This window comes from Cololabis saira, chromosome 8, assembly GCF_033807715.1.
Source record: "Cololabis saira isolate AMF1-May2022 chromosome 8, fColSai1.1, whole genome shotgun sequence".
NCBI classification, from domain to species: Eukaryota; Metazoa; Chordata; class Actinopteri; order Beloniformes; family Belonidae; genus Cololabis; species Cololabis saira.
In genome coordinates this window covers 16034103-16056161 of record NC_084594.1, presented here as the reverse complement: position 1 = coordinate 16056161, position 22059 = coordinate 16034103, and the positions used below count along the sequence as shown (strand labels likewise).

The 22059-nt window shown below is 46.3% G+C and overlaps 1 protein-coding gene across 6 annotated transcripts in view; it reads right to left on the bottom strand.

The window, feature by feature from the left end:
- Positions 1 to 22059, bottom strand: part of LOC133448412 (membrane-associated guanylate kinase, WW and PDZ domain-containing protein 3) — a 187339-nt gene that overhangs the window by 111119 nt on the left and 54161 nt on the right. For 4 of the 6 annotated variants that reach the window (XM_061726908.1, XM_061726907.1, XM_061726912.1 and 1 more), the window contains exon 2: positions 8379 to 8441. The exons of the other annotated variants lie outside the window; for them this stretch is intronic. In XM_061726908.1, the coding sequence (XP_061582892.1) occupies positions 8379 to 8441 (63 nt within the window). The remainder of the gene's footprint in view (positions 1 to 8378; positions 8442 to 22059) is intronic. 6 annotated transcript variants of the gene reach the window in all.

Below are 22059 nucleotides of genomic sequence, written 5' to 3'. Positions count from 1 at the left end.
GAGGATTTGAGCCTCCATTGGCAGGACATCAAAAACTTAATAATTTATCAATATTATATTATACAAAGATGGTTATTATTATTATTATTATTATTATTATTATTATTATTATTATTATTATTATTATTATTATTATTATTAGTATTATTATTAGTATTATTATTATTATTATGTATAGTATATTATATTATTATTAGTATAGGTATCGGATAGGTGAATGGATGAATGAATGGGATGCCTGGGTCTGGGGCCCTCCGTTGTCGGGCCTGCGTGGGTGTCGCCTTGTTGGGGGGTTCCCTCTCTCCGGGCACTTTCGTGGGGGACGGGTGCGCCTGCCCGCGTCGGCGGCCGGGGCGGCTCTGTCTCTCCGGGCAGGCTGGCCCCCTGCCGGGTGGGGGTCGTTGGCCTGAAGGGTGAGGGCCTCCTGGCCGCGTGTCCGGCCCGGACCGGGTGGCCGGGGATTGCCTGGGTCGCGGTCCGCCGCCGCGGGATCCCTGGCTGCTTCTTTCCGCGCCGTGGGGGCCCCGCCCGCGGGCCCCCTCGGCCGCCGCCGGGTGGGGGGGGGGCCTCGCAGGCGGTGGGTTGCCTCCCTCCTACTTCTCCCCTCTGTGGGGTTGCCGGTGGCCTGGGTTCCGGGCTCTTCCTTGTCGGCCTCTGGTCTCGCGGGTGGCGGGGTTGCTCCCCCCCCTCCTCCACTATAGATACACTTCAGGTGGAGCTTTGTTTGGTTTATTACACACACACACACACACACACACACACACACACACACACACACACACACACACACACACACACACACACAGTCATTTAGTCACATGCATACACACACACACACACACACACACACACACACACACACACACACGCATGATCATATACATACACACACACACACATAGACATACACACTGGCTGGTTCACCTGCATGCTGGCTCTCTAGTTTTTGGGTTTAGGTAGCGGTAGCGATAGCTTAGCTCAGACTGCGATCAGATCTCAAGATTTAGGTCGATTGCTGTTCGTGTTTTGGTTGGCTCCGTGCCGGTTTCGTGCTTTGTTTGTGGTTTTTTGTTGCAGATTTCCAGTGCTTGACGTGTGTCTCCGTGTGTTCCTGCTTCCTGGATTGGCAGTGGATGTCGTCACCCCCCCCCCCCCCCCCCCAAAAAAAAAAAAAAAACACTGGGTTTGTATGTGTATATTTATGTATGTGTACGCATATGTGTGCGTATATATATATGTATATATTACATATAGTAATAATGCACATATATACACTTTTGGTTTCTACCGTCATGGTATCAATCAATAATATGTGTGCAGACAAGGTAAAAAAAAAAAAAAAAAAAAAAGATTTTGAGTTTTTGCAGTGTAAAATAACTAGTGAAATCGATCATGTTGTTCTGATTTGCATTTGTAGTTATTCTATATGTATTAAGTAATAGAATAATCAATACAAATAGACACAGAGTAATTCCATAAATGTATTTAAAAAACAAACATTTACATTTTCCCTTGAAGCCAAGGTGTGGCGGCTGCCGTACCTTACCATACCCAATTGACACCCCTGCTATACTAGCAGCTACAGGCACTCCGGGGAGTAACATAGTATGTGGCATGAGTTTGACTTCCTTTCATAAAATAATTCCCACTCCCCATCTCCCACATGGTACAAGGATGAGTCTTCGTCAAAGGTAATGTCTGCTCAGTGATGTGACTTCATCTCATTCCCATTACATCTCTGCTTTCATGTGAAAATGTTGCTTCGTATTCACAAATGTACATATCCCTTGAACCCTTGAAGGTCCTGAAACTGTGCCTGGTAGACAAAAAATAAAAAACCAAGCGAGCCAGTTCAGCAGATTTATGTCATGGGACATATAACACAGCAGCATAACCACACAGGTGCACACATGCCTTGAAATAAATAAATAAATTAATGCCAGCACACAAACAAAAGCAGAACAATACAGCTGTGAGCCATGCAGCTCGTTCTTTATGGTAATTGAAAAACATTTTCCGTTGTGAGGATGGAATCCTAACTCATCTTCTGTGACTTAAGTTAAATGTGAATTCATTATTTTCTCACTCTGGATGCATGACCTACTTACACACACACTCAAACATACTCAAACACACAGACTTCTACACTGCTTACTGCCATTACAGGAAGGTGCAACATTGTGTGTGTGTGTGTGTGTGTGTGCCGTTGTATGCGTCACCTGTAAACTCAGGTTTTCCCCATCTGTGAAAAGAGAGAACAAGTCCGTTCATGCCGCCCCCGTTTTTCTGCGCTCCCAGTGAAGTAACTATGTAGCTGCTGCAAGGCGTCTCCTGGGACTCGTACGCGTGCACACATGCACACACACACACCCACATAAGACGGCAAAAAGGAGTATTGCCATCAAAGCCTTTTGCCTGCCTGTCACCCACATTTTTCGTCGGTTACTAACAACCATTGTGATGAATGCATGGGAGCAGAATATAAAAATGGAGAGACGAAGAGAAGAGCAAGAATTGAAATATGCTATTTGATGTCAGAATCAAAAGACACTGAACATATAGACTCTATAAAAGGCCAATGTGTAAAATAAATATCTCTTATTAAGGCTAGGCACTTAATCAAAAATAAAAATACGCTTCAACCTTCAGGGAAAAAACGCCTTTGTCATTGATTCAATCGCAAATGATTTCAGGAGGGTAATTAATGCACAATGAGGTTAATTAAAGTAATATATGGATGTGACGGCATGTGACAGGCAGTTCTGAATAATCTCCAACTTGCTACCTTTGCTTTGTGGAGAAGAGGAAAGAGAGAGACTGTGTGAATGTAGAATATATGCATATGCACCTGCGGATGCCTCTCTGTCGTTTTTAGGAGTGTTACATGCAGTCTTGCTCTTCTGCACTGTCTCATTTCCTTCCACCCCCTCCCCACCTCCAGCCCTTCATATTTCCCCCACCTTTTTCTCTCAGCAGTGGTCCGTGACATTATCCATCTCGTGCACGAGCCTCCTCCCCCACCTTGGACGGGAGCCCCATCTCACCTGTCTGTCCGTCTCCACTCCACAGGGACTCCATTTCTTCTTTGGTGAGTGTTTTAACAAATGGAGAAATGACAAGAACAAAATGTGCAGCCCCCTTTTTTTTCACCCTAGGAGGAAGGGAAGAACCGTCACTCTCAAGTAAGCCGAAAAGCAAGTCAAACCGTCAGGTCATAACTAATAACCAATGAGCCCTGAAAATTACTTCAAATTCACCAGCAGGCAATTGTAGTCTTTTTTTTCCTACTTTTCCCGTCTTGCCAGGATCACCAGAGGGAATGACAACGCTTGGATATTCAGGGTGAGGTCAGCTGACATTTGCCCAGAGGTCCTTCCCATTGACTCAATCCAGGCGGAACTATAAGCTAAAATGTTCAGAGGTGTATAAAGATGTCCCTTAATGGCTGTGATGCGGACAGAACCAGTCATAAACCCTTTTCACACATCCTGTTCCAGTTGGGACTGTTACACCTTCGTAAAGGGGTTGGAGCCAGGTCACCTAATGTACAATGCTACATGTCCACACTGACTTTTTATCTTTTTTTTTTCGTCTCACCGAGGGGAATGTGCCGCTCTTTAATGGGCTGCAGTGGAGTACAGAGCGAGAGGTTATCTAATCAATAGAGAGGAGTCATCAGGCCCTGCTGCTCCGACGTCTCAGAAGTCAATCAGGTGAGTGAGTGTTTTTGAGTAGCAGAAAAGGTTGCGAGCATGCACACCCCAGCCCTGCACCCTTAGGACCACACCGGGGAGGGTGGCGAGGGGCATGCCCTTTCTCAAAGATGCTTCTCTTCTCTGTGCATGAATATGGTTCAGTCTTCTGAGGAGACAGAGATGCTCCTCCCTGGGGATAGAGCTCTGAAGGCCTGTGTCTATGCTGTTTAAAAGGCATATGCATATGCTTTAACTTTTTTTGTTCTTTTCACATTGAAGTAAACCATCTGCTTCAGTCATATGCAGTTCTGTATTATAAAGTGAATCATCACAAGTGCAATAAACTGTGGTCACTTTATTCAATCTATTTTTCTGTCCATATACAGTACCATAGTTTAATCTTTAGATAAATGAGTTTATTCTTTCAATATTTTTAATTTCTTATCTATCTGCTAATTTTTGGCATTCTTATTCCACTGCCGCTGCTTTTGTACTTTAGTGTTGCAACAATGCAATTTCCCCATGTGGGACAAATAAAGGTTTTCGTTTTCTTCTTCTTCTGGGTCACGTTGGCTTCATCAACCGTCAAACATTATTTTAAGGCTGCTGAAAGAGTTTAACTGACATACACTTTAAGTCTTTAAATTCTCTTATTTGTGGAATCAGGCGAAAAGATACAGAAAATCACCAAAAGGACAAATAAGGACAAGTGAAATGAACCCTGAGTCAGAGCAACAGGGATTTTTTTCCGAGGTTACCAGCCTGCGGGTGAAGCACCCCGTCACGGTAGGGGTAAAATAACCTTCAATAAAATGTCTAGCTGTCCATGCGATGGCTTTGAGGGGGACTGATAAAACCGACTGTCTCAGTTGACCCAAACATTCTTTACTGTCTGATCCATTGTACTCATGATGTGATGATGAGCTGGCTTTAACAGCGCATACAGTTCTTCTGTGTCAGTGGAGACGGAGAGACTCGCCCTATCTGCCTTGAAAAATGGCATATAATGTAGTTATTACTTTATGTGTGCATCCACAGAGGTAGGAATTGGATTACTCCAGCCTGTTTGATTTTATAAAACCTGATGGATTGAATGTGTAAACATCTGCAACCCCACAGCCTTGAATCTCCATCGGTCTTCATCCGAGTCGAACTTTCGGCACCGTAACGGATGGCATTTCAACGCTGCTTCCGAGGGTAGCGCGTCAGACTTTTCCGCGTTTTTCCTTTCTTGTTCAGATGAAAGTGCCTTCAGAATGACCTGATTTTGCCTTCCAGTGATATCACTACTCCTTATTGGGAGCTTCATCTCGACGATCAACGAGGATGGGTGCTGCAGCAAGCCGGCGTGAACATGGCATGAATCAAACCCGGCTGGTTCCGGTTAACCACAAAGAAAAACACATCCACTTCTGTCTCTCATTCTGCAAAAGAAACTGGTTCTCCCGGCACTTTTTTAAAGAAAATACAGTCATAGAAAAACAAAAATAAGGAGTTGAACAATAATAATAAAAAAAAAATATATATATATATATATATATATTGTAACGAACTGTTAATGTTGCTGTCTGTTCTGTTGAGTTTAGTTGAGTGTTGTTTTTCCCAGAGCGTCAGTGAACGCCTCGGGGCTGGGGGAAGTTTGACTGTTCCGGTAGTTACGGGCTGTGTTGCTGTTGTGCTGGCTCAGTTTAGGTTTGTTTTTGATGTAGGTTACGGCCGACAGTAACCTGTGTAAAACCCACAATAAACCGACGTTAACTTGGCTAACGCCTCCGTGTCAGTCAATGGGGACATTACACTGGTGTCAGAAGTAAAGTAAGCAAAAGACGTCGCCTCAGTGTCGGCACAACAGCTAATTTAGCCGCAACGGACAACAACAGTGAGAGGATGCTGCCGACGGTCCGTCCAAAAATTAAGAAGGAGGAGTGTGCTGACGAGCTGGATCAGTACACCACTGCTGGGGCTTGGGGAGTGCCCGAGGACAGAGAGCGGGTGAGGAGAATGACTGCTACAATGGCTGCTGAGGCGGGCTTTGGCCGGGCTAGCCGCCCTGAAGGTAGACTTGACATGCATAGGGGTACGGCGGCAGCAGAGACTTTGAATAGGGAGCCACGTGGTGAGCTGGTGCTGCCCTCCATGAAGACCCCCAGGTATGATGGCAAGGCTGATTGGGAGGCTTTCCATGCTCAGTTCGAACTGCTAGCTCGGGCCGGAAAGTGGTCCACTGAAGTAAAAGCCCTCCAGCTAGCGATGTGTCTGACCGGTGATGCACTGTCAAGCCTGCTGCTATTAAGCCCTGATGATAGGAGTGATTATGATGCATTAGTAGGAGCGTTAAAAAGGCGCTTTGGACTATGCACAGCGGCTAGCCTGCTCCGCTCTGAACTGTGCAGCCGACAACGACGACCCAGAGAGCCGCTGAGGGATCTCGCCAACGACATTGAGGGGCTGGTTCACCGCACCTACGCCCATATGCCCCCAGCCATACAGAGTGAATTAGCCCGAGACCACTTCCTCCAAGCACTGCTGCCGACCGACCTGCGTGTCCAGACGCTGCTGGCTCACCCCAGGTCTCTCCTGGAGGCTTTGGAGCTGGCCTCAGAGAGAGAGATGCTGTGTGCTGGGCCCCTGGGGACCATCATAGACAATTCACCAAAGGTGAGGGCTACAAGTGGGGCTACACTGGACACGACAACACCTGCCTGGGCGGAGGAACTGACACAGCTAGTCCGGGCAGCCTCACTGCAAGGAGGACGGCAGTCTAGACCGCGGCTGAGGACCTGCTGGGGTTGTGGGCAGCCTGGCCACTTGATCCGGGAGTGCCCCCAGGTGTCCGCGAAGCAGGGAAACGACACGGGGACCGCATAAACGGGACGATGCGGACCCCTGGGACGGTGTCCCGACCCGACATAGACGGGAATGCAGCGCCCCTCAATCCAGGAGGAGTGTTGTGGCCGGCGGTTGACACGGCTGGTCAGCTGGAGCGACTTGTGATGCTGGGGCGGACCTGGGTAGGGGATTGCTGGTATGCCATAATGACTGTTGAGGGGACATTCTGTTCTGCACTGGTGGACACGGGGTCTTCAGCAACACTGGTAAGACCAGATGTGGTGGGGCAGGGGACGACAGTTTTTCCTACCGTAGTGAAACTACAGACTGTTACTGGGGAGCGGGCGCCCATGGTGGGTGAGGCAGTGGTGACTCTGGGGTTAGGAAAAAAGAAGGTTCACTGCCCAGTGTGGGTTGCAGATCTGGAAGACTGCATACTGGGGCTGGACACCCTTAAGTCATTGGACTGTGTCATTGACCCCAAGAGGGGAACACTCACATTTCCGGATGGACACGTTGTCCAGATGTCTCGGCGGCCGACAAAGCCGGGCTGCTCGGCGGCCCACACCATTGCAGCACTACCGGCTGAGACAACAACCCACATGGCTGCCTGCCCCACCCCACCTGACGGACCGCCTACACCACCCCTCAACCTGCCCGACACAGAGCCACACCCACATACCATGCTCACAGTCACCAGCTGCATGAACGGTGATGAACCACCCACACCACTCTCCATCCCACCTGATGGACCACCCCCCACAGCCGCGACACTGCCTGACAGGGGGGACAGAGTTCTGGCGGTGAGGGAGGTCTGGCAGAAAAATCGTGACGGACTGACTCTCAGTGAACAGGAACTGTTGTGGCAGCTCCTTCTGGAGTGCAGAGACTGCTTTTCGCTGTCAGAGGATGATGTGGGACGAACAGATCTCATGCAACACCACATTGAAACGGGAGATGCGCCGCCCATTAGGATGAGACCTCGGCGCCTCCCCCTGGCCCGGCAGGCAGCGGCAGACAAGGCCCTGCAGGACATGCAACGGGCTGGACTCATTGAGCCTTCCACCAGCCCTTGGGCTTCCCCTGTCGTCATGGTCCCCAAGAAGACACAGGGTAACTGGAGGTTCTGTGTGGATTTTAGACCCCTCAACAAAGTGACCAGAAAGGACCCCTACCCCCTCCCACGTATCGACGAGGCCCTGGACACGGTAGCAGGGTCTTCCTGGTTCTCTGCACTCGACCTCCGTAGCGGATACTGGCAGGTCCCCCTTGCCCCAGCTGCCAGACCTAAGACAGCCTTCATCACCAACGGGGGTTTGTGGCAGTTCAAGGTCCTTCCGTTTGGCCTCTGCAATGCTCCCGCCACATTTGAGAGACTCATGGACAAGGTGCTTGCTGGTATTCCCCGCCAGGAGTGCGTTGTGTATCTGGACGACATTCTTGTTCATGGGGAGTCGTTCGAGTTAGCCCTCGGGGCCCTCAGGCGGGTGTTGGAGAGGGTGGCGGCAGCGGGATTGAAACTGCATCCCCAGAAGTGCCAGTTTATGAGACGGGAGATCTCATTCCTGGGCCACGGACTTGGGGGCGGTGGGGTCAGCACCATGGCGGACAAGGTGCAAGCTGTGAAGGACTGGCCCACCCCCAACTCCGTGCGGGATCTAAAGAGCTTCCTGGGACTGTCCTCCTATTACAGGAGATTTGTGAATGGGTTCTCCTGCATTGCTGCGCCTCTGTTCCGGCTACTACAGAAGGGGGAGGTCTTCGTCTGGTCAGAGGAGTGCCATGTAGCATTCACCTCACTGCAGAGGGCCCTGGTGGAAGCCCCGGTTCTTGCCCCACCTGACCCTGCCTTACCTTTCATCCTTGACACGGATGCCAGCGGTGTCGGCTCGGGGGCTGTGTTGTCACAGGGGACACCTGAAGGAGAGAGAGTGGTGGCATATCACAGCAGGAAATTCAACAGTGCTGAACGTCGATACTGTGTCACCAGGCGGGAGCTGCTCGCTGTGGTCAGCGCCATCCGTCACTTCAAATATTACCTCGGGGGCCTCCATTTCACAGTCAGGACTGACCACTCGGCCTTGCAGTGGCTCATGACCTTTAAAGAGCCGGAGGGCCAGCTAGCACGCTGGATTGAAGAACTGCAGGCGTATGACTTCACCGTGGTCCACAGACCAGGCACACAGCATGGAAACGCGGACGCGCTTTCTCGCCGGCCCTGCATCGTCGATGGCTGCCACTACTGCGAGAAAAGGGAGACCCGGGAGGACGGGCGGCTACAAACCGAGGTCATATGCGCAGCGGGAGGGCCAGAGGGGCTGTCGTCTGAGCGGGGACTGATAACTGTAGAAACAGCTGAGTGGGGACACAAGCAGGAGGAGGACAGCGACATCAGACCAGTGCTTACATGGGTGGCAACACAACACAGACCCTCATGGCAAGAGGTCGGCATGTGCTCTCGTGCCACTAAGGGACTCTGGTCGATGTTTGAAGCCCTGCGGCTGCATGGAGGGGTACTCCAAAGGGGGTGGAAGGAACCAGCTACAGGAGAGACACGGTGGCAGGTGGTGGTGCCAAAGTCCCTACGGGGGGTGGTGCTCCAGGCGGTGCACGGAGGTCCAGGATCCGGCCACTTCGGGGTCGGTAAGACACTCCGCCGCCTCCGTCAGGGGTTTTACTGGGGCCAACATAGACGGGACGTGGAAGATTATTGCCGCCAATGCGACAGCTGCACGGCCAAGAAGGGCCCCACGGACAGATCTCATGCTCAACTCCAGCAGTTTCCAGTGGGGGGTCCCATGGAGAGGGTGGGGGTTGACATTCTTGGGCCATTTCCCCGCACAGAGAGAGGGAACCGCTACATCCTGACTGCCATGGACTATTTCACTAAGTGGCCTGAGGCGTACTGTTTGCCGAACCAGGAGGCGGTGACCATAGCGGATTCCCTGGTGGAGGGGATGTTCAGCCGGTTTGGAGCGGCTGAAGTAATTCACACGGATCAAGGCAGGAACTTTGAGTCCCGTGTGTTTGCGGCCATGTGCGAAAAACTTGGCTCCCACAAGACTCGCACCACGCCCCTCCACCCTCAGAGTGATGGACTAGTGGAGAGATTTAACCGCACACTAGCACAGCAGTTGGCAATAGTGACAGCTAAGCATCAACAGGACTGGGATAACCATGTCCCCCTTGTGCTCATGGCATACCGGTCTGCAGTACAAGACTCCACTTCCTGCTCCCCTGCCCTCCTCATGCTAGGCAGGGAGATCCGGACTCCGGCTGAAATGATGGTGGGCAAGCCACCCGACTCCCCTGCTGATCCCCCGGGACCCGATTATGCCAGGAAACTTCAGGACCGCTTGGAGTCCGCCCATGACTTTGCCAGGGCCCAGCTGCGGAGCGCAGGGGTGAAACAAAAAAGGAACTATGACCTGCAGAGCAAGGGCCGGCATTTCGCAGCCGGGGAGTTGGTCTGGGTGTTCAACCCGCAAAGAAAAAAAGGCAGGTGCCCAAAGTTGGACAGTGACTGGTTGGGACCTTGCAGAGTCCTAGAGAGAATGGGCGAAGTCGTCTACAGAGTCCAGCTGCCACCTAGGGGAAGAAAAGTTGCTCTACATCGGGATAGGCTGGCACCCTACCGGGGGACGGCCGCCTTGTCAGAGCCGGGTCCTGGGGTAGGTGGAGCCCCTACCGTTGTGCTGACCCCATCCCAGGGGCCCCCTACAGACTTGAGTACCCCGTCCACCCTGCCCCAGAATGGACTGTTGCCCCTTGACCCTGTGCCTGCCTCAAACACTAACCTGTCTTCCGTTTTCCCTTCTCCAGGTCGGGGGCGGCCCCGTAGAAACCGCAGGCCGCCTGGACATTTGAGAGACTTTGTTTGTCCCCTCGGGGACGAGGGACTTTGAGAAGGGGGGGTAATGTAACGAACTGTTAATGTTGCTGTCTGTTCTGTTGAGTTTAGTTGAGTGTTGTTTTTCCCAGAGCGTCAGTGAACGCCTCGGGGCTGGGGGAAGTTTGACTGTTCCGGTAGTTACGGGCTGTGTTGCTGTTGTGCTGGCTCAGTTTAGGTTTGTTTTTGATGTAGGTTACGGCCGACAGTAACCTGTGTAAAACCCACAATAAACCGACGTTAACTTGGCTAACGCCTCCGTGTCAGTCAATGGGGACATTACAATATATACACACACACACAGTTGAGGACGATTTTATTAGCCTCCTTACAAAATAGTGCTTGTTTTCCAAGTGATATTAACCAGAGCAAAATAAACTGAACACAGTTTTTTGTAGACTTCGTAGTTTTATTTTGGATGCTTACACTATTTTATATTCCACTCAGAAATGAAGATATTGTACAAGACACAAAAACTACCAGGGTCAAAATGATTAGCCCCCCACACCCTAATAGTCAATTGTGTATCCTTTTTGCTGTATTACTGCCTGCAGACGTTTGTTGTAGTTTACAACAAGTCTCTCACACTTCATTTGAGGAATCCTGGCCCATTCTTCTTTGGCAAATCTCTCCAGTTCCTCTAGATTTGATGGGTGCCTGGCATGGACATGTTTCTTTAGGTCACCCCACAGATTTTCTACTGGATTTAAGTCAGGGCTTTGTGCAGGCCATTCAATGACATTCACTTTGGTCGTCTGGAGATAGTTCTTGACCAAGAGGGAGGTGTGTTTAGGATCCTTGTCATGTTGGAAGATGAAGTGCAACTCAGACCCAGCTTCACAGCTGACTGCCTAAGGTTCTCTTTCAAAATAGCCAAATATTTTTCTTTATTCATGATTCCATCCACCTTGACAAGATTTCCTGTTCCAGATGCACTGAAGCATCCCCACAGCATAATACTCCCACCACCATGCTTCACTGTGGGGATGGTGTTCTTTGGGTTGAATGCCTGTCCTTTTTTTTCTCCAAACGTAAGCAGTGTCCCTGTGGCCAAAGAGCTCTAGTTTAGTCTCGTCAGACCATAAGACACGATGAATAATCTTTCTCCAGGTTGTCTCGAGCATACTGAAGTCTGGCTTGAAGGTGCCTCCTCCTCAAAAATTGGGTTTTTCTTGGTCTGCACCCTCGTAGATCATTCCTGTGCAGGGCTCTAGTTATGGTCTTCTGCGAGACAATGATTCCTGATGTGGCCAAGTCATTTGCCAGCGCCTTGGAAGTTAATCTGGGGTCTCTAGACACGTCTCTCACCAGTTTCCTCTCCAGTCTCTCTGAAATCTTTCTCTTTCTACCTCTGCCAGGCTTGTTCTGCACTGTGTTGCTGTCTTTGGAGCGTTGAATGATGCCTCTCACTCCAGTCCTTGACACCTGGAAACGGTTGGATATCTTCGTATATCCCTCCCCTGCTTTGTGGGCATCTATAATTCTTATTCTGAGGTCCACACTTATCTCCTTTGTTTTTGGCATGTTGCTTCCTCAACTGCCAGCTCCATAATGAGGCTTTTATACCATGTTTTGGCTTGAGTTAATTAACTTAACTGAATTGAGTGCAATCACCTGTTTGACCTGATTACCACATCACCTGTGAAGGTTAAGCACATCACTGCATAAAAGTGGCTGTGTAATAAATGGTAATTTCTTAAAGGGGGCTAATAATAATGTCCCTGGTCATTTTAGCTTTTTCTTACATAATAATGTTTTGGTGCACAAATATAAATGTTTTGGCCCATATAATGACAGATTGTATGTTCAGGAATGCTCTGTTAGAACCGCCTTGCTCTGCTAAAAAGGATCTTGCCAGAAACTTGAAAAAACTTAAAATTCCATAGGGGGGCTAATAATATCGTCCTCAACTGTGTGTATATATATATATATATATATATATATATATATATATATATATATATAGGCTTTAGCTGATTTAATCGTGATTCATTTCATCTGCAAGCATCCAAACATCGCGGTTTACTGCCTGTATATTATTGACAACAAAATATATGCAGCTCTTTCAAGTTTGAGACAGAAAACACAAATACCTGAGTTCTGCACAAGCCCACCCCCATGTTTCCCCTTATTCCTCAAAGAAAAAGTGAGAGAATACAGAGTCAACTTTAAGTAGGTCGTTTCGAAATGCGAAGCGCTGAATTTAGAGAACGCCGTGTCGTGAGACCATGGATAAGAGGCGACCACAGGCACACCGTAGTGATCAATTTTATGTGTCACTTTGAATACAATCCTGTGTGATCTTGATGGAAAGCCAGGGTTATGTGTTTTCATGCTACTCAGACTCCCAAAGGCAGCGAGAAGATGAGAGTGTTTTCAAGAACACCGGTTTTGCAGTCTTCACACAGAAAAGCCCTGAAGCTGAAAAAGATTCCCTGATTACCTGGGAGACAGAAGTCCTTATTGGCTTGTGTATGAAAGAAATTCTGAATTTAGTTGATAACTGTTTAACTGTTTAACCCTGGCTTTAAACAGGTTTGCAGGTGTCCTGACTGATGTGTGCAAATAAAGCTGTGAGTATTATTTATCATAACACACTGGTGACCTCTCCCTGACCCCTTTCCTTTACTCATTTGTGATTCAGAATAGCTGCAACAGATGTAAGTGATGTTGAATGACTGTTATATTTCCAGACACTTAGCACATTTAGGGCAGAGAGGTCACGTGCATCTGCAGAGGCATCAACCACACAGCGCGGCCTGGAGGAGGTGCAGACTTATGGAGCCATAACTGGTGTAACGCTCGGTGGATTGATTTTGTGAAGACCAATGCCGATGTAGGGATAAGGCTCACCATCAATCCTGTTTCCATATTTACCATTTTTAGTAACTGGTTTTAGAAATGCCAACTGAATACAACTATGATTGATGAACTGCTGCAAGTGGGGACATTTATGTCAGACTGAAAAAGTGGTGCCATAACGTCTGCGGGACCTGCCCACCAATAAACATCGTCACTTAAAGGGAACATGGCAATGCAGCGTCGGTTTGCAAAGTTGCATCTGGACAAAACAAAAGTCAATAAACAATGCATTTTAAGACAGTCAGCACTAAAATGGAGATACAGCATGTCAGCTCGCGTATTTATTTTATGGGATTGTTGAAGTAAGGTCATCAAGGAACTTTACTGTCAAAACATGAAGCCTTGATGAAACAACGCTATGAAGAAACATGAGACGAAACTCCTCCACGACAACTTATTTTCAGCATTTAGTCATACTGTTTCTTTAAATGAAAAATAACTGTATTATGTTGTTCATGCGAGGTTAGCTTTGAATAATTGTACTACCTAGGACCAGTTTTATTTCCACATAACTGTATTTGTCAAATGATACATGTGGGCAGGATGGGATTATAATAATGTTTTTAGCTTGGAGTCAATGACTTCCAGAAGCTGAGTCTTGTGGGATCAGAATGCAAACATTAAACCCAGTTTGCAAGATCTTTATAGATGACACCTTCAAAATGCCCATTTTCTTCCCACCACCCATCACAACTCAGTAGTTTCACTCTCAAGAAATGTATGTTATATGCAGATTTAGGTGAGACACACCAAAAAAAGTTCAAAAGAACGATAGCATTAAATAGCCAGTAAAAATGATATACTGTAATGTTGCTTTGCAGAATCATATTGTTTTTGCCTCAAGGCTCCCAGATCCTCCCAAGATTTAAAGTGTGGGCGTCCGTCAAATTTATGTTTCCATCAATTTCTCACAAGCTTCAAAATCAGTTAGCTGACCCATGTGACTGTTCTCACGATTTTACTGATAAATGCAGGTGCCGCTATAGGTATGTGAGTGTGTGAGTGAGTTTGGTTTGTTTCTCTTTGTGGCTCCAAAAAAGTGGTGACTTTGAAGCTGTTTGAATCATATTTTCACATTTTTATCTTAAAACTGTCACCTGACTTCCACGACTGTGCCATCTGTGCACTTGCCAACACGTGAGGCATTCAAGCCACAATATCCACAAACATCAAACTGCCAATAACACTGAAGTGAAATGAGGGCACAGTTATAAGAAGAGCGACTCATTAATATGGATGCTCCGGTTCTGATGTAAATATCAGATATCAAGCCTGATATTACCCACAGTAAGTGGCTAGATTAGGTAACAGATAATAAGGCAGATCTCCGGGGCAGATCTGTTGACTTCAGTGTGATTTCTGTTCGATATGAGTCTCCACTTTCTCTTTTTTCTTTCAATTAATGCAGAAAACAGCTAATAGCAAGGAGCTGAAATACTTTTTTTTTTCAGTGTATGTTAATAATCTTCTTAGAAAAATGACCCAAGTTATATTTTCTAAAGCTTTTCAAAAACACAGAAATAAACATTTTACATTTTGTTGTTAGGAAAGAAACATTTATCAGTTACAATTTCATTTGAAGAACTATTTGATTGCTTTGAGGAAGTGCTGCCAAGCTCTCGCAGTCTTCCTCGATACTTTTGGGTCGAGGCAAAAACTAGCCAAAGCGGACTCGCGACCTGGTTGCCCCTTGTGACCCGTCGTGACTCTGTTTTGCTTTACAGCTCGATGATACATCAACAACAATGAAACTAGCTAACAGAACCAGGGCAAACATCAGGTCGGAGGCGACTGAGAAAACAAAAGCGTCACTAACAAACAGATCAAATGATAATAAATCTTGGACTGAGTTGTAAAAAGCATCTAAATCTCCACGGCTATCAGGGTACCCTGCGAGCTATCATTTACTAAAGTGCCTCCGTGCCGCTTTGAGTCAGGCCCAAAGCCTTCAGGCTCTCCCACACATCACTGGTACCCAACTGGTATCAGGTACCAGCAGATATGCAAAGCCCGGGGAGTCGTATCCAAATCAGGAGTAAAAACATTGAATGTCTGCATCTGTATCCATCACAAACGGATATAATAAAGCATTAGCATTTATCATCAATATTAAACTACACTGAATCGCTACAAACTTTAAAAAGATATCTGAATGCAGTAGAAAAAAGTGCCATCTGTGTACCTCTATTTTCATTGCAGTCAACGACCTTCACCACCTTGTGAAATAGTTTGTTTGCACAGCACACTGCCCACTCACGCACCACAACACATCTCAGAGTAGTTTAACTATTGATAGTTAGCAATGCTGGTAGTGAGCGAGTGACCGTAGGAGTGAGAGGATGAATGGGCAGATGCAAGCATCACTCAGACACGGAGGAGGAAGAGCAGGCAGAGGGAAGCGAGGGAGACGGCTAATGGTGAGAAACGGCACGTGCGCCTGGTGCTCAGAGCTCAGTCCATTCAAAAAGATGTATGGTTCTTGCAGAGAGAAGCTGCAGGATACCAACTTAGTAAGGCAGATATCCCAGCAACCCCATGCTTCATATTCATATTCACCCTGATTAACGGATCCCAAATGCCGTTGTTATGTTTCTCAATTTGTACGTTCTTACTTCTTTATAGTAAAGCATGTGTAACTGGTTAATTGATTGAGCCGGGGGGGAGCTAAAATCACAGTCTCTTGTAGTAAAATCAATGTCTTTATTATTTTTGTTCTGTTGTTTTGTTTAATTATTTCCTTTTTCATTCCATGTTCTCTTAAATAGCATCCTGCAAATCCAGTTGGGATTATTTATAGTTCTAATATCATTATGACATGGAAGATTTTCCTCTGCCCTGAGCGATCATCCATCGCCAGTGCTCGGTTTTAATGTTTCATTCACGATATTACTCTGCAAGTCCTCTCATCAATTCTTGAATAAAAAAAAGGGAGCGGGAAATACTAAGATGTGGTTATAAAAATGATTTTAAAATTGCATACAGACTCTACAACCATTAAGTTCCATCGGGCTGTATTTAGCAGACACTCTTATCCAAAGTGACTTAAAAACAAAAACAAATCAAGCCCACGGCAGAGGGGGACTTGCAGTTTGGCCAAAGGGCAATTTTTAGAAAGGGAAAAGTCAATTACAAAGTGTGAGCAGAAAACACAATCAAAAGTACGGCCGGAAAATCGACTACGGAAGTGCAAGGAGAGTGGGGTTAGATTCTGTTAGTTCTGCTAGGTGGTTAGGAGAGAAAATAAAGATGGAAAAGGTGGGTGTTCAAGAGTTTTTGAAAGGACACCCCTGCAAGTCGTTCCACGTTCCAAGTTCCCACCTCCGTACCGCAGACTGAAGCCCACTGTGGGTCTCCCTGCACCTTACCCAAGACTTGTACACCTCCAGGGCTCAAAAGAGACCAGGGAACGTCATAATTAACCTCTCTCACCCTCGACACGGCCTTTAGGAACGGCTCCTGTCTTGGCAGGTGCCTCAGACCAGAACTAAGAGGCACCAAGGCAGTTTCTGTGCAGCAGTCTCCCTACTCGGCCGTTAACTGGCATCATTTTTGCACTATTTTGCACCATTATTGCAAATATGTATATTTTTGCATTAAGAATTTTATTTTTTTCCCCCCATGTTTTTCTATATTAAATATTTATCGCATTTTGTGAACCAGCGTGGCAAAAACTGCTGGCAAAGAATTGCGGAGTAAAGCTGATTCTTTTCATTTCATTTTAATTGTATTTATTCCGTATCATGGAAATGGTAGTTCACATACATGTTCCATTCCATGATCGAAAAGGGGCAAGAAGAAGAAAGCCTTATATTACAAGCCCCTTTCTCAAAAAAATAAAACAATACATATGAAGATGGTCTGTCCGTCTGTTCAACAGTCGCTGCTTATATAATACCAAAAAATATATGAAAAAAACAAGACAAAAATAAAAAAGAAAAAATACACAATAACTCACCAACAACACCAAAAACAACAAAAGATATTTTACCCGTTAAATTCATATTGTCTGATTATGTTGTCTTTATACAATTTTTTGAACTGGTGAATATTTTTACTACTTTTAATCAATTGTTAAGGAGGCCCATAATTTTACACCACATACTGAAATACACATTTGTTTTAAAGTAGTTTGTGCAAACGAATGTTTAAAATCAAATTTCCTCCTATGGTCCTTATTTTCTGAACTAAACACAAAAAAACGTTGTATATTTTCAGGCAATATTCTGCCTTGAATTCTGATTCTGACTCCCAGAGGATGTTCCCGTGTGGAGCGGCCCGGAGTGTAAACCTGTATGATTGAGATGCGGTAGGTGGGAGCCGACGCACATATCACTCCGTAGGACAGCAGAAGTAAATGAAATATGATTCGAGCTGCTGCTGGTAGCCAGTGCAGGTTAACGAGCAGCAGAGTGACACGAGTCCTTTAAGGTTCATCGAAAACCAGACGCACCACTGCGTTCTCGACCATCCATGAAGGTTCTGCGAGACAAGCTGGAGGACGAGCCAGGAGGGTGTTACAGGGGTCGCAGCAGGCGATAACCTGCACGGTTCTTGCCGTTGTACGATGCAAATCAACGTGACCAGGTAACAGCGGTGACCTGATGATGATAGCTGCTCATCAATCACCCAGATATTTTCACCACGTCGGAAAACACGATGAATATAAAGGAAATCCGTCTAACTTTTAGTTATTTGTTGCTGCCAGACTTGTCCTGACAAATGAAAACATTTTGTTACAGATCACTAAGCCAAAATAACAAATCCACTTTTAAAACAGGAAGTGTGTACGTCTGTTTTTATCGGGGCTGTTGGGGCATTTTCTCTCACATCATCATAATCCTTTTTTCTTCTTCCTCTTCTTTTTAAACACCTGTGCTTACAAAGAGATAAAGAGACACTCTCATGCTGCCCCAAAGCATCAGATCCAATTATACGATGAAAATCCTCTAATGGCGAGGACGCCGACGAGCCGCACTCCAACTGAAAACAAATTCTTCCCGGTTTACCTCGTCGCTGCACCAGCAGCAGGTGACCTGCCAACGCAGACATCTGCAGCTTCAAGTCTTGTCCCAGCTGTTGTACCGCCAGGACATCCAATCAGTGTCAAAAAGAAGTTGTACCACAGATGTGCCAATGGTTTTTTTTTTGGTTTTTTTTTTTACACAATTACTCGTACCCTGCAACAAAGCCCCACAGATGACCCCAACGTGAACAGAGTGTCTTCTGGGCATCGACCCAAGTCCCTCTTTATTCCTGTGTTCCCCCAGTGCGCCTACAAGTTTGTTCCTGCTCCCTGCATCCCTGCCAAGTTTGTGCTTGAACATGTTTCTGTTTAATCGGGTGCAGCAGCGTATTTAAAGCCAGCGCTTTTTGTAAAACTGCCCAGTGCAAGTTGGCACTCAAACAACCTGCGAGGAGCTTGCCAGGCGCCAGAGCAGGACCGTGAGCGCCGCAGATGCGGCGGAGAGGTTGGCTGATGGATGTGCCGTTGGTGTCCTCATCACCTGCTCCCACATCACTCTTTTGGTCTTTTGTGCTGCAGAAACACAGAAAACTCCCAAAACGGACAAATCCTTAAGACTTTCCCTTAAACGCTCCCTGTGGCTGCAAGCTGGTTCCTCAATAAACGGAGCACCTCGTTCCATCTGAACAAGGTAAACGCTTGCCTCGCTGGGAAGAAAATAAAGTGAGGCAAAAGAAGGAAGGAAAAAAGGAAATGAGAGGCAACAAAGAAAAGTGGGCACCGGAGAGAAGAGGAGGAGACGACGTCGTAACAGGACACTCAGCAAGTGACAAAATCTTATTGGATTTATTTGTCTTGCTCAGCCTCTCCGATGAATCTCGTTTATTGCTGTTGACAGCGAGGGAAGTGCGCAGGAAAGAGGAGTACAAACATCTTTTTTCTTAAAAATGAAAAAAAAAAAACAGATTCTCTTGCGGTTGCTGAAGTCAGAAAGATACAGGGTAGAGGCTAAAAGTTCACCAAAAACACACAGTTCAGAAACACACAAAACAAAAAAAAACTACCTATAAATAATTTGAAGTGACTATCAAAAATTCCAACATAAACCCGCCTCCGTCTGAAAGTGTTCAGTGAGTTGATAAAATGTGTAAGATGCCGTGGACTCTTACCAGAGTAAAATCACTCAGATGCCCCATATTTATCTCCACTAAAGTGAAACTCACGCCTCATTTATTGTTCCCTGGAAGTGTACAATTGCCACACTGAGTTCAAAGCAGGCACATCCTGTAGATGGGGGTTGTTTGGAGTGGAGTCTCTGACATCACTGACGTCTGATTTACGCTCTCAAACGGTTGTGGGGGTAATGAACCTGATCTGAAACGTGCCACATACAGACGTGTCCAAAGTGAGTCTTGAATCGTATATATGCCAAACATGTCTGATATATACGATTACTGCCTGTGGAAGAAGACCAACAACAGCCAATGAGAGCGAGGAGACAGATTAGCATCACCAACCGGATGTTGTGTATTTTTACTGCTCGCAAACATCACAGCAAACCCCTCAAACCATCCAAATGAGATGAAGAACAAAGAAGTCTCGCTCACTGAACTGCCTCAAAAACACAAGCAGCTTTATGACATATGCGAAACAGACAACGGGGCAATATTTGTTTTTCTTCTGAAGTCGTGCTTGACCATGCTCATGTTTTCTGTAAAGTCTCGCTTCAGTGAAATTGCTATAACGGCATTAAGGTTGTGTTCTTGCAGTCTGGTCGAAATGGGTTCAAATGATTACAATGTTAAAAACAGACTGACATTACTAAGGCGCTGTTTACACGGAGCAAAAACTGAGGCGTTTTCATGCGTTTTGGCCATTCGTTTACACGAAAACGCAGCTCAAAGCCCCCAAAAACGATCATTTCTGAAAACTCCGGCCAAAGTGGAGATTTTCAAAAACTCCGTTTTCACGTTTGCGTCTAAGCAGAGGAAAACGGAGGAAAACAGAGGAAAACGGAGATTTAAGCTTCAGAACGTCACATTATGCACCAGAAACTCACCAGCGTCATGTGTGTGACCTGTTTACAATTAGTTTGGCCACGGTCAATATTTTCTTGTATTTTACCCGTTTTCAAATCAAATCAAATCAAACTTTATTTATATAGCACTTTTCCTACAAATAATGAAACACAAAGTGCTTAACAGAAAAAAAAACAAGAAAAAACAAATAAACATAAAACTTATTAATGCCCCCCTCCCCCTCCCCGCAGACAAAAGCACACTACAATTCACCTAAATTCCTAAATTACACACACAGACACGCACGCAGACACATGGTGTAGACATGGCTAGGCACAGAGGATCCAGGTGAGGAAACGGTAACAGGGAGCCGTCCACGCCAGGAGGTCCCATAGCCCGCAGCTACAAGGGGGGGGGGGCCCACAGAGACCATCCCGGCCCGGACGGAAAGAGGAGTCCACACCACAGCGGTGAAGCCGTGGTGCAGAGCTCCACAACCATCCAGGCCAGAACGACCCCCAGGACGACCCCCTGCAGGCCAGAGTCACTCCCAGCATGGAGGCTCCCCATGAGGAAACACTGGAGATAAAAGCTACAAGAAAACAGGATAAAATACACTAAAGGAGTTTATAAAAAACATAAAACATACAAACATAAAATCCTAAAAGTATGTCTAGAAAGTAAGACATTAAAAACTAAAATAATAAAACAGTAAAATGTATAAAATAGACCATAAATAACAACTAAAATATTTAGATAAAACATTGAGATTAAACAAAAATAAAATACGATAAGAAAGGATAAACTAAATATAAAACAGAGCAGTAAGATTCAATAAAAATAAGGGTGAGCATAAGAAATGTAAAAGAGTTAAATGAGTCAGTTAAAAGCCTGATTAAAGAGATGGGTCTTGAGCCTCTTTTTAAAAACATCAACAGTCTCTGCGGCCCTGAGGTTCTCCGGGAGGCTGTTCCACAATCGGGGACCATAAAAACTGAATGCCGCCTCCCCGTGTGTCCTGGTTCTAACTCTTGGTATGGTTAAAAGGCCAGCACCGGAGGACCTCAGGGTCCGCGAGGGTCGATAGGGTAAAAGTAGTGCAGACAAATAAGAAGGCCCAAGACCATTAAGACACTTAAAAACTAGTAAAAGAACCTTAAAATCGATCCTGAAGCGCACGGGGAGCCAATGCAGCGATTTTAAAACAGGTGTAATGTGCTCCCGCCCTCTGGTCCTCGTCAGCACGCGTGCGGCTGAATTCTGTAATAATTGTAGGTTGTACATGTTCTTTTTAGGAAGACCAGAGAGCAGGGCGTTACAATAATCTAAACGACATGAGATAAAAGCATGCATTAGCACCTCCGTACTGGCCTGAGAGAGAAACGGGCGGACTCTGGCTATGTTCTTAAGATGGTAAAAACCGATCTTTGTTATGTTTTTAATATGTGGAATAAAAGTGAGCTCAGAGTCAAAAATCACGCCCAGATTTTTAACTGATTTTGAGGGTTTAAAATCCTGTAACTTTGGTAAAAGTTTCTCTCTCTGGCCTTCGGGATCGATGAGTAAAATCTCTGTTTTGCCCTGGTTGAGCTGTAGGAAGTTTGCTGCCATCCATGACTTGATGTCTAAAATACAGTTAAAAAGGGCATCAATTGGCCCAGTGTCATCAGGAGACACGGCGATGTACAGGTGCGTATCGTCAGCGTAACTATGGAAGCTGATGCCGTGTCTCCTGATGACGTCCCCAAGGGGCAGCATGTACAGATTAAAAAGAGTTGGACCTAAAATTGACCCTTGGGGAAC